This window comes from Cyprinus carpio, unplaced genomic scaffold (assembly GCF_018340385.1).
Source record: "Cyprinus carpio isolate SPL01 unplaced genomic scaffold, ASM1834038v1 S000006825, whole genome shotgun sequence".
Lineage (NCBI taxonomy): Eukaryota > Metazoa > Chordata > Actinopteri > Cypriniformes > Cyprinidae > Cyprinus > Cyprinus carpio.
Window position 1 is genome coordinate 90,608 of NW_024879403.1, and position 17,077 is coordinate 107,684.

At 40.7% G+C, this 17,077-nt stretch overlaps 1 protein-coding gene across 2 annotated transcripts; it reads right to left on the bottom strand.

Annotated features, from left to right (window-relative positions):
- Positions 1-4,921: 4,921 nt before the first annotated feature.
- On the bottom strand, positions 4,922-15,444 carry LOC122145021 (piggyBac transposable element-derived protein 4-like). 2 transcript variants are annotated; one of them, XR_006160038.1, is made up of 4 exons: positions 15,176-15,444; positions 14,190-14,273; positions 5,821-7,479; positions 4,922-5,779 (listed from the first exon to the last, which is right to left on the bottom strand). XR_006160038.1 is itself a non-coding variant. In XM_042756261.1 (3 exons), the coding sequence occupies exons 1-3, from the start codon at positions 15,325-15,327 to the stop codon at positions 5,871-5,873; spliced, it is 1,845 nt and encodes a 614-aa protein (XP_042612195.1). In that variant the 5' UTR covers positions 15,328-15,444; the 3' UTR covers positions 4,922-5,870. The 2 variants fall into 2 exon arrangements, 1 of the variants encoding a protein (XP_042612195.1); XM_042756261.1 differs by having other exon boundaries at positions 4,922-7,479.
- Positions 15,445-17,077: the final 1,633 nt, after the last annotated feature.

Consider the following 17,077-nt stretch of genomic DNA (forward strand, 5'->3'; position numbering starts at 1 on the left):
TTGTCAACGTAACGTCCAGTATAGTCAATCCCAAGCTGTTGCGCCATTATAGACATAGATCCAAATGTAAGAAATGTGGAAAATTAAACAACCTCAATGGAACAGTACCAAAGAGGCTGTTACGGCAAATACAGTAGTATACAGCAATTATTAAAAAAATAAAATAAAATGTAAGACTCTATGTGGGATTTGACATCACAGAAATTTCCCATGATGCAAAGGCTATTACAGTTATTTACTGTAAATGGAATGTGCAGTATTATACTGGGGGATATACAGTAAATAATTGTAGAAATTACAGAAATGTCTAAGTGTAGTTTCATATGATTTCATGAATTATAATGAAATATTTTGTTAGTTTTCATCAGATTTTGTTCATGTTATACTATGTCCTCTGCAGAGGACACCAGGACTCAGTTATAGTTAATTTAGTTAATAAAATTAGTCTTAAAGAGGTGGTTCATTGCAATTTCACATTTTTAATGTTAGTGCGTAATGTTGCTGTTTGAGCATAAACAATATCTGCAAAGTTATGAAACTGAAAGTTCAATGCAAACGGAGATATCATCTTTTAAAATTCTGGCAGTTTAATGCCTACAAAAACATCTGGTAAGGGACTACAAGTTACTTCCCGGGTTTGTGATATCACAAACCCAGATAAACCCCACCTTCGGGAAAAGGCAGCAAAGGAGGCGAGGCCATGCTGCATTTCTTTAGAGAAGAGAAAGAGAAAACTAGAGGTGCTCATAAAAATCTATTCATATATGAATCCGATTCTGTCTTTTAATGATTGTAATGGATTCAAACAAGTTTCGAAACCAATGTTCTAAAGCAGCGGTTCTTAATACTGTTCCACGAGTCCCCCTGCTCTGGATCTCTCTCTCTCATTTAGCTCAGTTCCAACAATGAACTGTTCCAATTATACACTTGTTTTCACATAGCTATGAGAAGTGTTAAACATGGACGTGCATGCAGCTGCCGTACTGTATTAAAGCTGTATTAAAGGCACAATATGCAATTTTTCGCTGCTGGAGGGCACGTATTCAAAACAAAACAAAGAAAGTAAGGTATAGTTTGATGATGCTGTGACTGAGTGTGGCATCATGGGAGTTGTCGTCCTCAGCCCCACAGCCAATGCAATCCAACAGGACTAGGGCAGAAATCATGTTCATGAATGAGTTAAAGATTTATTAACGTAGTAGAAAGAAGCAGGGTGATTTCTAAACCAAGATGGTGACGCGTCCAGACGCAGCTGGTCTACATCCGATTACTAGGTTCAACTCAAAGGACTGTAAGAGACTGTTGTGTTTTTGTGTTCACGGAAACATGGCTTAGCAACAGCGTTCCGGAAAAACCCGCTGCGACGGGCTTTGTGTTTACATCAATGATGCGTGGTGCCGCAATGCTGTTGTGATCTGCAAACACTGCTCACCCCTGGTGGAGTTTATGATTATTATGTGCTGGCCATTCTATCTGCCGAGGGAATATACTGCCATACTGCTCGTTTCGGTTTACATTCCCCCGAACAACAACAACAGCAACAGGAACGATGCACTAAATCAGGGCTCCTCAAATCTTACCCTTGAGGGCCAGTGTATTGCATAGTTTAGCTCCAACCCTGATCAAACTCACCTACCTGTGATTTTCTAATTATCCTGAAGACACTGATTAGCATGCTCAGGTGTGTTTGATCAGGGTTGGAGCTGAACTCTGCAGTGCACTGGCCCTCGAGGGTAAGATTTGAATAACCCTGCACTAAATTAACTGCACCACCACATCAGTGAGCAGCAGACAGCCCACCCTGATGTTTTTCTCATCATAGCTGGGGATTTCAACCATGCTGACTTAAAGAGTGTGTTTCTAAAAATACACCAACACATAAATTTTCCAACAAGAGGCAAAAACATTTTAGACTTTGTTTACACCACACAGAGAGGAGCTTACAAAGCCCTCCCCCTCCCCCACCTCGGTGCCTCAGACCACATCACTGTCATGCTAATGCCTGCATACAGACCGCTCGTTAAAGTCGCCAAACCAGTTTAGAAACAGATTCAAGTGTGGCCGGAAGGGTCGTTGGACGCTCTTCAAGACTGCTTTGATACAACTGACTGGAATATGTTTAAGCAGGCTGCCACTTACAATAACACCACTGACCTCCAGGAGTACTCAGAGACTGTCACTGCCTACATCTACAAGTGTATTGAGGATGTAACAGTCATAAAGACCATCACTGTCCAGGCTAACCAAAAGTCGTGGATGACAGGGGAGGTCTACAGACTCCTGGAGACACGGAACGCTGCCTTCAGAGCTGGAGATGAGGTGGGCCTGAGAACAGCCAGGGCCAACCTATCCCGCGGCATCAGAGAGGCTAAAAGACAGTACTCCAGGAGAATAGCCCATCAATTCAGCGACAGCAGAGACACTCGTAGCCTGTGGCAGGGGATACAGACCATTACGGACTACAAGACCCCACCACGGACCTGTGACAGCAACATCTCTCTGCTGAACGAGCTGAACACCTCTTTGCTCGCTTTGAGGAACAAAACGGCACCACTGCACAGAAGACTCCACCTCCTCCCGGTGACCTGGTGATGACGCTGACCCCGGACAGCGTGAGGAGATCCTTCAGCAGGATCAATGCACGCAAAGCTCCGGGTCCTGACAACATTCCTGGGCGTGTACTGAGAGACTGTGCAGCAGAACTCACTGATGTCTTCACAGACATTTTCAACATCTCACTTAGTCAGGCTGTTGTTCCCACATGTTTCAAAACTACCACCATCATTCCAGTCCCGAAGAAGCCATCTCCATCCTGCTTCAATGACTACCGTCCTGTTGCACTTACTCCCATCCTCATGAAGTGCTTTGAACGGATAGTCATGCACCATATCAAGTCTGCCCTCCCCCCCTCCCTGGACCCATTCCAGTTTGCATATCGGTCCAACCGGTCGACCAATGATGCCATCTCAACTACCCTCCACTCAGCACTCACACATCTAGAGAAAAAAGACTCATACGTCAGAAGGCTGTTCATAGACTTCAGTTCAGCATTCAACACAATCATCCCTCAATAGCTCATTCACAAACTGATCGAGCTGGGGCTCAACACTTCGCTGTGCAACTGGCTGTTGGACTTTCTGACTGGAAGACCTCAGGCAGTACGGGTCGGCAGCAACACATCCAGCACCATCACACTGAACACTGGGGCCCCCCAAGGATGTGTGCTGAGCCCCCTCCTCTTCACTCTGCTGACACACAACTGCACACCGTCACACAACTCCAACCTCTTTATTAAGTTTGCGGATGACACGACTGTGGTGGGTTCTCATTAGCAACAGAGAGGAGACAAACTGCAGGAGCGAAGTGAGCCATCTGGCCCGGTGGTGCAGTGACAACAATCTCTCTCTGAACGTGGAGAAGACGGAGATTGTTGTTGACTTCAGAAGAGCGCACACTCAGCATGTTCCTTTGACCATCAATGGTGCGACTGTGGAGAGAGTGAGCAACATCAAGTTCCTGGGTGTGCACATCACAGAGGACCTCTCCTGGACCGACAACACCGCAGCACTGGCCAAGAAATCACAACAGCGTCTCTACTTCCTCCGCAAACTGAGGAGAGCCAGAGCCCCACCCTCCATCATGTACACCTTCTACAGAGGCACCATTGAGAGCATTCTGACGAGCTGCATCACTGTGTGGTATGGCGCCTGCAATGCGTCCTGCCGGAAGACTCTCCAACGCATAGTGAGAGCAGCTGAGAAGATCATTGGTGTCTCTCTCCCCTCCCTCCAGGACATTTACGGAACCCATCTCACTCGCAAAGCCCTCTGCATCGCAGGTGATCACACACCCGTCACACAGCTTCTTCAGTCTGCTGCCATCAGGGAGGAGACTGCGGAGTCTCCAGGCCAGGACCAGCAGACTGAAGGACAGCTTCATCCATCTGGCTGTCAGAAAGCTGAACTCGCTCCCGAACTTGCCCCCCCCAATCCCTCTTCTACCCCAGGCACCACTGAACTACACCTTTAATCAGTATTAAATCATATATTAAAGGCTAACAGAAGCAGTAGCATTTACAACTAACAGCATATCTAAAAGTGTGAGACAACAAACAAAAAACATAGGCATACCATTAAGAGCCATGCTTGCACAGGTTCTGTGCGATCCTTTTCAATAATATCCTCTGCTTTTCTATCGAACTCAAACTGATAAGGGATATTAACAACACCGTTGTTTACAATACGACCGGAGCACATGCCACTGAGGTGAAAGTTGGGACGTTTAGTTGTGCGCTAGAGGCGGTTTAGCCAATCACAAAACACTGGGCTAGCTAACCAATCAGAGCCCATCGCCTATTTCTGAGGGAGGGGCTTCATAAAATAAGGAAATGATCAGCGTGTTTATAGGAGAAGGGACAGAGCAGTGTGAAATAAAGGTAAATTATGTGGAAAAAGAATGTGAGAAATTTGATAAAATACAGCGACTAGCTCCCAGAATGTGCCTAATTCATTTATGCAGATATGGTTGTTGTCGCTTTAATAAAATTGGAGTTGGGGAAGATGTCTACAGATATTGCAGTTTGACAGAGTAGAGTGTATATATATATATGTGCCAAAATTGTGCTTTACTGTTCAAAAGTTATTAGCATAAACATTAGTGTAAATTTGAGCTGTTGGTGGCACTTAAGGGCTTGAGTTAGAGACCCCAAACTTTCTAAGCTTAATGTTGAGACTATCTTTATCAGTGTGCCAAACTTCATATCTTTCCCTCAATCGGTTCTATGGACTGCCACAGTCTCAAGAGCGGTGGCCGAGGAGGAAACTTCATCGGCACCTGTAGAATAAACCAATGTTGTATCCAAATCTGTCAGGAATGCAGAAAGTCAATGGACTGTCTGCTTATAACATGAGACAAACACCAGTCCATTGATACCTTTTATTATGTCAAGTTCAGAATACATGAAAGTTACAGTTGACTGTAGATGATTTCACACTACATCAAATTTAGGAAAAACCAAGGTGAAACATTCACATGAGCAGGCATCAACAGACAGTGAAGATGGTTTGCCTAAATGATTGCATAAACTCTCAACACTTGTATACTCAATCCAGGATAATAACTCACAAACATAATTAACCAAAAAAAAAAAAAACAGAACAAGCGTCTTCTCAAAAACTTTCTAGGGGGTAAGGGTTTGTCCCAAAATAAAGCTGGAATCCACTGATACTCAGGAGGGCACCACATCTACATACTATATAAATGTACACAGGGCTAAGGATAGCCCAAAAGGACAGTAAATTAGTATGAAATTCCTTTAAATGTGAATCCCAAAACATTCTGTGAGAACATTTTTTTGGGATTGAAAATGTGAATCTTTCAAGTCCACTGAAATAAACCAGTCTTTAAATCAGACGTATTATCCGTTTCTGAGTGATCATCCTGAACGGGCATTTTACCAAAGAATGGTTCAGCCATCTCAGATCTAGAACAGGCCGGATACTGTCATTCTTCTTCAGCACAAATTAATAGCTGTGGAAGCCTATGCATATTGTGTCATAGCAGCTCTACAGTTTTAAACAGGGAAATAGTGTGTTGAAATAGTATACAGTTCTCCTCTGGCCGGACAAAACAGGCAGTTTAATTCTAGGCTGCAACAAAGTCAGGCTGTGCAGAGGAGTCATTTGGTTCCTGTGGTCTTGTCCTGATGGCCTAGGTGACCAGGTCTTCGGAGGGGGATCCGTCTCTATATTCCACATCTGTTATTAAAGATAATGATGACCTGCTTCCTAATGTGTCTGCCAATATGGAAATGACTCTAACATTTTATTTTAGCTGCACACTATAATGGAAAGGGGAAAAAAACGGCACATTCAACGGCACATTTTTGAGCTCACACCTTTGTGCCATTCCTGGAAACAGTTTCTTTTCACCTGAAGACACAAGTGAGCATCACAAGCCTGGCATTTCCAAGGTGTTTGTTTCCTCTTTCCATACACTTCCTTGCAATGTATACAATTCCGGCGACCGACAGTAGCATTTCTTCTGTCGTCTGAAGTCAGCTCAGCTGCTGGAATCGGCACGTGGTCTGTGCTAAACTGTTTTGGTGCTGCTTTCTGTGACGCGCTACAGAGCTCTGCAATAAGCTCCTTCATGAACTCTTTGCGAGTCATGTTGCCTAGCAGCTCTTTGTGCAACAGGAAAGCATTAGAGGCAGCAATGTCCAAGAAGTGTAGGAAGATTTTTCTGTACCACTTCATGGCTTTGTGCTGTATGGTGTAGAATTGCAACAGCTGATCGGACAGGTCAATACCACCCATATGGTGGTTGTATGCAGACACAGGCGCAGGACACAGTAAAATCTTTGTCTTCCATCTATCTTGTACTTTGGCTTTCCTTTTCACACGGTCTCCTGTATAGGCAGCATGGATGGTGGAACAAACAGACACCATGTGCGTGTCCATCCACTTCACACACACGAGAGGCCCGTCCCGAATCCACCTGATGGATCCCATGGGGGAGCTTCTGCTCAGTGAATTAGCTGCAGTCTTCGGGAAGTCCTTCCTGTGGTCTCTGTAAATCCCACAAGCACCAAACTTCTGAGCAAACAGGTCTGTGAAGAGCTTTGGACTTGTGTAGAAATCATCCATGTACAAATGGTACCCAGATCCCAAAACTTTACGGTCCAGGAGAGACATCACAGCATCATACGAAAGCCCACGGTCTGCAGGAAAGCTATTCTTGCCCGTGTAGACAGAGAAGTCCACAGTATATCCATTTGATGAGTCTGAAAGGACAAAAAACTTGAAGCCCAACTTTGTCATTTTGGTTTTTGAATGCCTTGTCACTTCTGTATTTGCCCTGCATGCCACCAATCTCTCATTTACAACTAAATTTTTTCTGGGATGATAGAAGGCTTTGCACGCAAGACGAATAGTGTTCATGAGGGGTTTGATCCTGAAAAGATGGTCATATTCAGCTGTGCCCCTCTTTTTGTCATTTTCCTTGTCTGCGTCTGGGTGACTCATGTGTACATTCCATGAAATGGTGCGGTATCTGTCCCTTGACATAACTGTGGCAGGAAAAGGCACAGAGAAAATAGTGTCCTGCCGCCAGTAGTCAGCGATGGAGCTCATCTTCACTGCGGCCATGTAGAAAATGAGTCCAATATAGCTGTAAAGCTCATCAACACTGACATCTGTCCACTTGTACTTGCGGCCTTTCGCAATTGACTTGGCAGCCTGAGCATTTGTGTTGTGGCACAGGTTTGTCATGGCGCTCTCTGTGAAAAACAGTTTGAAAAGACTCATGGGAGAGTGCACGTCAGCAGCAGACAACTGCGGTCCAAGTTCCCGAGTAGGCAGGAATCTCAGAGCCTGTGGAACCCGGTCAACATCAGTCTCTGCTTTCCATGAAAGAATCTTGACCTTCTTTGAAAGGTATTTCTTTCTTTTGGAAGGTGTTTGGTCATGATCATCGCATCTATATAAGAAACAAAACAAAAACAAAAAAAAACAAAGTAGCAATTGTGAGCATGTTGACAACAGGATCATAGCCCTACTGGAAAATGTATGTAATACCAGCTTATACTAGTAGCTGGTCCAAGCTGTCTATTAGCTGGTCATCAGCATCACCAGCTTGGACCAGCTTAGCCAGAATGGCACAAGCCAAGTCCGTCATCACCAGCTCAGACAGGCTCCAGCAAGCTTTGGCAGACAAATGTACAAGCTAGGGCTGTGCAAAAAAAATCAAATGCGATTTTTATGCGCATCTCATCAGTAAAGACGCTCCTGTAATTAGTAGTATATTTCCAGCACATGCGTTAAGATCAGGGTTGCCAGGTTTTCACAACAAATCCTGGCCAGTTGCTTCTCAAAACTAGTCCAAAACTAGCCCAATCACGTTTCCAGGAGGTTCCCCGATAAAAATTGCATCCCGGGGTTAAAATATATGTTTTTTGGCAGGATTGCCTTGGTAAAATTCGCATTTTAGGGGCTAAATATCACGTTATTGGTATTGGGGTCGATTCAACCCACGGACATGAAAAACAACCGCAGACTTGGCAACACTGCTTCAGGTGGAGCGGCATTTACTACACAGAGCCATAGTCCACCGACAAGCTACACAAAATCGCTTTCAAAAATAGACAAAGAATCACCTGCGATTTTAAAATTGATTTTGTGTAGACTGTCGGTGAATTACGGCTCTGTGTAGTAAATGCCAACCAGTGTTGCCAAGTCTGTGGTTGTTTTTCATGTTCGCGGGTTGAAGCGGCCCCTATACCAAAAAACGTGAAATTTTGCCCCTAAAATGTGAATATTACCAAGGGAACCCTGCCAAAAACGTGTATTTTTATCGCCCGGAACAAAACGCGATTGGACTAGTTTTGAGAAGCAATTGGGCAGGTTTTGTTTTGAAAACCTGGCAACCCTGATCTGAACGCACGTGCTGGAGATATACTACTTATCACAGGAGTGCCTTTACTGAGGAGATCCACATGAAAATCGCATTTGATTTTTTGCACAGCCCTAGTACAAGCTATAGTGCAGGGGTGATCAGGACCCCGACGTGGAGCGGAGGGGTCTTGCATCAGCCTGAAGGGCTTTATTCTGCGAGAACAACCGGCTGGATGTACATTATCCCACTTATTACATGGCTACTTGCCACATAAGTAAATAATTAGATGCAAAATATTGATTTGAGTTGAAATATTTGAACGTAAAGCTTCCGTGAAGACAGCAGTTGCAAGCAAGTGGCAAATTCAAACTAAACGGACATTTAAGGGAAACGGTGCAGTCAAACCACTTAATGCACAACATTTCACCACAAAATAATTAAGGCAATAAAAGAATTAAGATGAAAATGTTTTAAAACCTTACCAGTTTGTTAGTTTTCTTATAATCCATTACAGCGTACAAAACAATTGCAGCAAAATGGCAGCAGCTGGGTTTGTATGAAATGAGAGAGAGTCCGCGATACCAGGATGACATAATTAAACAATTGTACACCATTTTGAATCTAGTTTTAATATTTTATTAGCTAAACAAAAACAAAGCTTCCACCAAGAAAAAAAAAATAGTTCAAGCAAGAGTACAGTGCCGACTGCTGTTACCCGGATGAGCCTGTGTTATTAGCTTTTACCGGTTGTTATCGAGGGATAACATACCTTGGAATGTCGCGACTGACCAATCAGAATCAAGCATTCCACAGAGCCGTATAATAAATGGTTTTAATGCATACCTGCCAGCCAATCAGAATCAAGAATGAATCCAACAGACCATGGAATGAATGAAAGTAAAATATTCTAAGAGCAACACATGTTGTTTAATTTAAATATAACATTTTTATATTAATGCAATACTATGTTTAATTTTAAAATTAACAGTAATATATTTTCAAATGCCACAATTTCTGAAGGGTCTTGAAGTTTTTTGTACAAGTTCAAGTTCCATGTTTCAAAATACCTGTAGTAGCACAGCAGTGCATACCAGTTTACACTTAATTAAGGTGGACTAGACCAGACTAGACAAACTAGTTGAGTTTGCCAGGTGCATACAAGTTTTATGGCAGGTTTTCATGAAAGTGTTAGTCAGTTTGTCTGCTTGACAATCCCATTTTGCACTGCAACAATAAAATTGATGTGAGATACACAAACTGAGAAACTGAGTTTGGGGACATAATTTGAAGTTGGAAAAAGGTAATAAATCGCAATATATCGGAGAATATCGCAATGTATTTAAAATCACAATAATATTGTACCGTGACACAAGTATCGTGATAATATCGTATCACGGGGCCTCTGGTGATTCCCAACCCTATTACTTATATAGGCTATACATTTTCCTTAAAACATCCCATTTTGTCTCAGGGCTGGAAAACCTGTGCCCTAGGCTAGTTAGGTCCATGCAGAAACTTGTGAAAGATGCTCGTATGTGGCGTTACCATTTAGTGACATCATTGAATGCTCCGGGAAAACGTATTGTCTGTGTCGGTCACATCATCTTTTAATTGCGGTTTTGAATCCAGCATTTATTTATTTACAAATTATAAGCTCTGATTATGACCAGTGTGGTATAAAAGCTTTGTTTATTAGAGGAATAATTGGTAAGCTGGAAAATGTGACGTCGCACCATGCTTTTGGATGCATTCCAGCCCATAGCCTACATGTACGCTGCTTTGTTCTGGTTTGCCAGTTGGTCACGAATTTCCACAAATTCAATAACTTTCGCCTCATATCTTTTGCAGCCCCAAAATTCTTGTGTGCGCCTGCAACAAGCAGTCCGTCAGAAAGTTTTCCTGTCTAGAAATCTGCGTTAGAATAAATCCTCATGCTTCATGAATGTTTAATAAATTCTAGGTTCAAAATAAACAGTTTTTTTTTTTTTTTTTTTTTTTAGCATCATATTGGTTTGAAAATCAAAATCATATTTGTTTTAATTTTGACTTTTTTCCATACGCAGTTGATTTTTTTTTTTTTTTTTTTTTGGATGCACCATAATTTTTTTTCAAAAGAAAATGTATTTAATAGCTTACATGGTTTACTGATAAATGCAGTTTCAATAAACTGAATAACTTAATTGTGATTCATTGTGTCCTGAATAATAATTTTTTTTGGTTTGTTTTTTGCAATGGGGTATGCAGTCAAGATATTTTCTTTATGGCGTTATAGACATTTGATTTGCTTCTCTGCGTTTCATTTGTTTAATTATATTTTTTATTATTGCTGTTCTGTTAATTATGTATAAGTGTGTAAAATTTCTAAATGTAACCCCTACCTCCCGGTCTCCGGCATGGGAGGCGGACGCACTAACACGGAGGCTAAATGACTGTCAGTCGCTAATGCGTCTCTTAAGATCAGGGGAGTGAGGTCTACCTAGATATTTTAAACTTGTAGCCAAATTACAGGCTAAGACATTTGTTGCTTAACGTGGTTCTCTGCACAATGAAAATAGATACAGCCAGCATCTTATCTGTAATACCTTTAATGTTTTGCTTTAAAGGCCGTGTTGCAGGGTTAATTTTTCAACGAATTTGTGCAATTTGCTTGTTGGAAATGAACATTTAAACTGTTATCCATTGTATTTTATGTTGTTGGGTATCACAAAATGGAATAAAATACGAAAAAGTAGGTACTATCTTACAGCGGTTTGCAACGATTCTCCTTTCCCCCACAATGCATTGCATTACGTCACATTGGGGAGAGAATTTACCAAAGCCCGCCTTGAGAGCATTGAGAGTGACTAGAGAGACGAGTAGTAGACGAGAGTATTCAGATAGTGCAGATTATAGATAAATAGATATAGATAGATAGATCGATAGATAGATAGACCAACAGCGACCAAACGCACTCACTTCCCTACAGCACCAGCTTTCCAACGCAGTTTCCACACAAGCACCAGCCAAACATAGCGACAGACACGCGGCTACGTTTGCAACAACATTTTCACCGGAGGAAGAGATAAACGCTTAGAAACGCCCATATAGCTAGCATGATGCCTTCTATTTCTAGATGACAAAGACAACGTTTACCAGTACGACACTATGACAAAGTTACTGGTACTTATCTGAACTAACATCATGATCACTGCCACTAGATATAAAGAAAACGTTTTTCACTCGGTGCTATCCAATGACAGTAAAAAAAAAAAAATATATATATATATATATATGTGTGTGTGTGTGTGTGTGTGTGTCGTTATTGTGCACTGCTGCTCGTAGACTAGCTCCAGTGCTCATTGCTGCGTTGCTAAATGATAGCAACTCACCAGGACACTTCACCAACTCTCCACTTATTCTCCTCGGACCATGCATTTAATTGGCTTTGACGGCCATCAGTTCTTGGCAATTCCTTATTTGCTCTCTCACGTCTGGCTGGTTCAAAATTATAGGGCTGCGGGCCATCATACATGTTGGCTCTTGCCACCTCTTCCTCATCCCAGTTTTTATCGCAACGTTACGTTGTCCTAAAATCGTTTTTTCAACGTGTACCACTTGCATAAACACTGCGTCCGTAGGCAGTATTATCCGTAGGGGCTGTCATTGTTGTTTCGCGTCCTGTGTGTGACGTCGGAACTCGGAGTACATCGATCTAGTACGAGTTCACGAGTGGGAAGTCACGGGTTTGACTGCCGTTCCAGTGCACTTTCACGGGTTTAAGGTTGGAAAAACACGGGTTACGGGTTGCCTGGAACGCGCATCATAATAGGCTGAGGCTACCTTTCCTCCACTTCTCCCTAATGTGACGTCATCACCGAATTGCGTAAAAAAAAAAACGTTAATACCAAAAACGTAAAAAACTGGTCTTTAAGGCCATTTTTGAGACATTTTTAAAATGATATACATTCTTGAGTGATTTATGTACCCATTAATCGACAGTGGTGGTTAACCTGCAACATGGGCTTTAAGGTGTATGCATGCATTAAAAACACACAAAAAAGTTAAGTGTATGGTAACTACCAGGTTATTTAAAATATATTTGGCAACTTCCTATTTGTAGCATATCTTTTGTCATTTTGCAATATTGTCGATATACGATAATATCGTCGTATCGCCCAGCCCTAGTGTGCACTGCAGTGTTAATTTTGACAGTAAATTTAGAATTAGTTTTAGTCAGTCTTTTGACTAAAATGCCATTTATTTTTTTGTCAACTAAATCTACAGTAAATTTAGTTGGCTAAAACCTAATGGGTTTAGTTACAGTGCATTTATTAAGCATTTATGTAAAATTTCCAAACTCATTATATAAGTCTAATATTAAAGGGTTACTCTATCCCAAAATTAAAATCACCCCCATGTCGTTCCAAACGTTCTGGTTTGCCGGTTGGTCACGAATTTCCACAAATTCAATAACATATAGGCATTGTTTCTTTTCCTAAATCCTCACCGTCTAACCCTATAATTTCGCAGTTTTATTTTATTGTCTTTCACTTTTAATCAGTTTTCGCATCTCTTACTGGTGTAAACATGGGAAGGGAAATTACTGATTTCATGAATTAAGAATTTGTTCAATTTATTAATTTATTCCCTTATTTCAGTTAAATCATGGGTTATTTAACAAGTTGATAGCCTTTCTGTCACTGTGTCCTGCAGCCCTGCAAAGCGCACGATATGAAACAATTATCTGGGGAAATGACTTAGTTACTACATTTCTATTGCTTTCCATGTTGAATAACTTTGTGTTGTTTCTATTTTAATGTACTTTTAAATCACATTAAAGCTTAATTTGTACATTATGAATGAATGTTGATGTGTTTATATACCGTTGCTCACATGTTCTGCGCATGAGCTGCATGCAGCCCAAAATCAAACAGGTTAATCGACCCTGATTGCTTTAATCGATTGCATCTCTTATCAACAGTTAATCAATTAATCGTTGACATCCCTAGCGTCAGCCAATGCAAATACCCTGGTGAAGATGCTAACCAATCGCTTTCATACAACACCAGAAAATTAATATGTTTGGCTGTTGTCACTATGACAGTCGCGTCAGCACCTAGCTTCAGAAACGCCCTCCATCAAGCGTCGACGCTGATGCCCCGTGTGAATGTAAAATTGGTCACTGAGCACAAAATTAAGCTTTTGCCATATCCATCCCAGTCCTCTGACCTCAACCCTATACAAAATAAGTGAGGTGAACTGAAGAGTCATGGAGCTCTGAATCTGAAGGATCTGGAGTGATTCTGGATGAAGGAATGGTCTCTGATCTCTTATCAGGTGTTCTCCAAACTCTTCAGGCATTAAAGGAAAAAACTCAGAGCTGTTATCTTGGGAAAAGGGCATTACAATAATTAGGTGCCAATAAATGCAGCCAACATGAACTGAAAGCATTTATTTCTCAATGAGATTTTACCAAACTAATGGCTGCTGATGACTTTTAGAATTGAATTCTGCCAAAAAGTGCTTGTAAGTGTTTGTTAAATGCATAATGTCAATTAAGTGAGTACAGGTCTGCTCTTGTCTGATTATATATATAAAAAATTGTTTTACATAAAAACATTATAGCATATATATATATATAAACTAAAATGAATCTTAAAACAGAAAGTTTATTTATTTATTTTTTTATTTATTTTACTGTGTTCAGCATGGTGGGCCGCATCTGAATTTGTGACGGCCGCAGGTTGAGAAACACTGTCTTACAGCATACAAGCAAAATTAAACTGCTAGATATGGTAAGGTAAATGCCCACTTACTCGTTAAGAATCTCTACCTCGCTGAAAACTGAAGTAGGTTTGTGTGCCGTCCTTGTGTGAGGTGCACGTGAAGGCACCACTTTCCTACAGAAAAGTACAAATAGTTGTTAACATGTATTAACTTCAGGTTGTCTGAGGCAGCATAAGTGATGGACAGTTTATAGACATAGCCATGCTCTTTACGTCTGTAGCTATATTCCTTATGTATGGCACTTTCAAAACGTTTACATCTAAACAGATATTTGAAACAGAGACGCAAACTCATCAGCAGTTATTTATTCATTTAAATAAATAAATAAATAAAACCAAAAGCCTTTTTGATACATAAAAAAAAAGAGTTGTTTTTCTTATCAACTCAAAACTATTTCAGCAGATGCGCAATTCAGTCGCGCGAAAACTCTAGGTTAAATAAATGAATCTAACTACACGCTGCACAACGATTCTCTTATTTACATAATCTCAACCCTTAATCTTTATTATAATGAGAGGAATTCCGAGCATGTGGAAATCTGGAGGAGAAAAAAAAAACTGACTGTGCTGATGACATTCAGCGGATTCTGACAAACCTAGAGTAAACGCCTCTGATTGGCCAACGCTTTCAACAGACATGACTGTGATTGGCCAGAATGCTCAACGCTGCGCAACACGTAGTAAACGGAAACCATTTAGAAATCAGAGCACGCACACCCAGGCATGCAGTTCTTCGTTTAAAAACTCAGCGGATCTGCAGGAAACACACACAAATTACCTATTTTGAATTCAAAACTAGGTGACAAGTTCGCATCCCTGCTGCACGCAGAGCTCGGGTCAGTAAATTAGCCAGTATTTCACAGTAAACACAGATCATAATCCATCCAAAACCACGCTGCTGAAATATAGTCTATCCATCCGCTTTTATTTTAAATCGGACAAAACGAGCGTGTAAATTTATTCTGTAAGGAATATGCGACTCTAATAAATAATGCGAGTAAGAATAAACAACTCACTCGTCCGAAACTGTATCCTCGGCTGGATCAAATCGTTCCTCAAAATGCAATCGTTCATCGTCGTATTCTCCTTCTTCCTCCGAAGAAAGGGTGAACTCTTCCTCGCTGTCCAGGTTGGTCTGGACAGCTTCCTTGCGTGCGCGGCGAGGCATCGTGATAAAGTCAGTATTGTTGCTGATGTTTCTTTCTCTTCTTTTCGCGTTTTGGCGGTAAGCAAACTGCTTACTTTTGTTGTTCTTCTGCTTCTTCTTCGTGCTTATTCTTCTTCATTGGATTTTTACGGCAGTTGGCATCCATAGTGTTGCATTACTGCCATCTGTTGTCTCACTCAAGCTTACTCAATTTTTTTTTTATTATTATTATTATTTTTTTTTTTATTTAAACTCTTCTTTCCAGTCCAGTTCTCCTTAGAAAATTAAACAAATATCTCCGTCCTTGGTCATTATTTCCATATGTTACTATATTTTTAACATTATATTCTAATATACCTATTTCCCGTAGCTGATTCTTGAACTCTTGCCTTTCTAGTATATATTTCTTACATGATATAAAGATGTGATTAACTGTTTCCTCCTCCTGACATTCATCACATAATCCTGTTGGGTGTTTTCCTATAATATGAAGAGTTTTGTTTAACTTGCAATGTCCAATCCTCAGTCTGTTTATTATGACTTGTTCCTTCCTATTCCCCCCTTTCTTACTTTCCATACCTATCCTATTTTGTATCATGTACAGATGCCTCCCTTTGATTTCATTATCCCACTGCTGCTGCCATTTTTTCCATTATCTTTTTCCACACTAAACTCTTCCCTTCTGTTTTTGATAATTTAATTTTGACATCAATATTTCCTTTTTTTTGTTGCCTCTTTTGCCAGTCTGTCTACTCTCTCATTTCCCTGTATGCCCACATGAGCTGGTACCCATAAATATGTAATGTTTTTCCCATGCCTACTTATTCTTGAGTTTGTAAATAAAATCTCATAAAGTAATTCCTGATGGTTGCTAGTCACACCAGACTTTTATACTCATGAGGGCAGAAACAGAATCACTACATATTACAATGTTGTCCCATCCGGATTGTTCAGTCCATTCTAATGCTAGTAATATTGCATACAACTCGACTGTATACACACTTAAGCTGTCAGATGTTCTTTTGTTTATTCCCACATTATGACTAGGAATATATACAGCAGATCCTGTTGTCTCTGATTGTAAATCCTTTGATCCATCTGTAAAAATCTGAATACTATCTTTGTACATATTGTCCAAATATCTATAATATTCACTAACTATATCTGTACTCCTACTGCATCCTTTTATTTATTAACAGCTCTATGTCCACCTTTGTATTTTCCATTGTCCAGATTGGCTTGTTAGTCCACACCACAGTACTAGCAAAATTCTTTTTCATATACACCCATTTCTTTTGCTATTAAATCTCCTGTCCAAAACTTTCCTTTTTCCTCCTCTCCTTCTCCCAACAATTCTGTAGTACCTTTTTTGTTGGATGATTGTCCCCATGCCCTCTTAAATGAATCCAATAGTTGGCTACCAGTTGTTTCCTTCGTAGCCATAGAGGCATTTCACCTGCTTCAACCTGAAGTGAACACACTGGGGAAGTTCTGATTGCCCCTAAACATATTCTTAAAGCTTGTGTCTGCACAACATCCAATTCAGTTAATACAGATTTTGCTGCTGACCCATACACAATACAACCATAATCTAATTTAGACCTTATTAGTGCAATATAAATATATTTCAGAGCTGAAAAACTTGCTCCCCAATCAAATCCTGCAAGACACCTCATTACATTAAGCACTTTTTTACATTTACACACTGTATACTTTATATGTTCCCTCCACGTTAGTTTTGTATCAAAAATATACTCCCAGGAATCTAAAG

Coding starts and splice junctions, on each gene's coding strand:
- LOC122145021 (XM_042756261.1), bottom strand. CDS start 15,327: ATGCCTCGCCGCGCACGCAAGGAAGCTGTCCAGACCAACCTGGACAGC. Junction 14,274..15,175: donor GAGGATACAGTTTCGGACGA/GTGAGTTGTTTA, acceptor ACTTTTCTGTAG/GAAAGTGGTGCCTTCACGTG. Junction 7,480..14,189: donor GAGGTAGAGATTCTTAACGA/GTAAGTGGGCAT, acceptor TTTCTTATATAG/ATGCGATGATCATGACCAAA.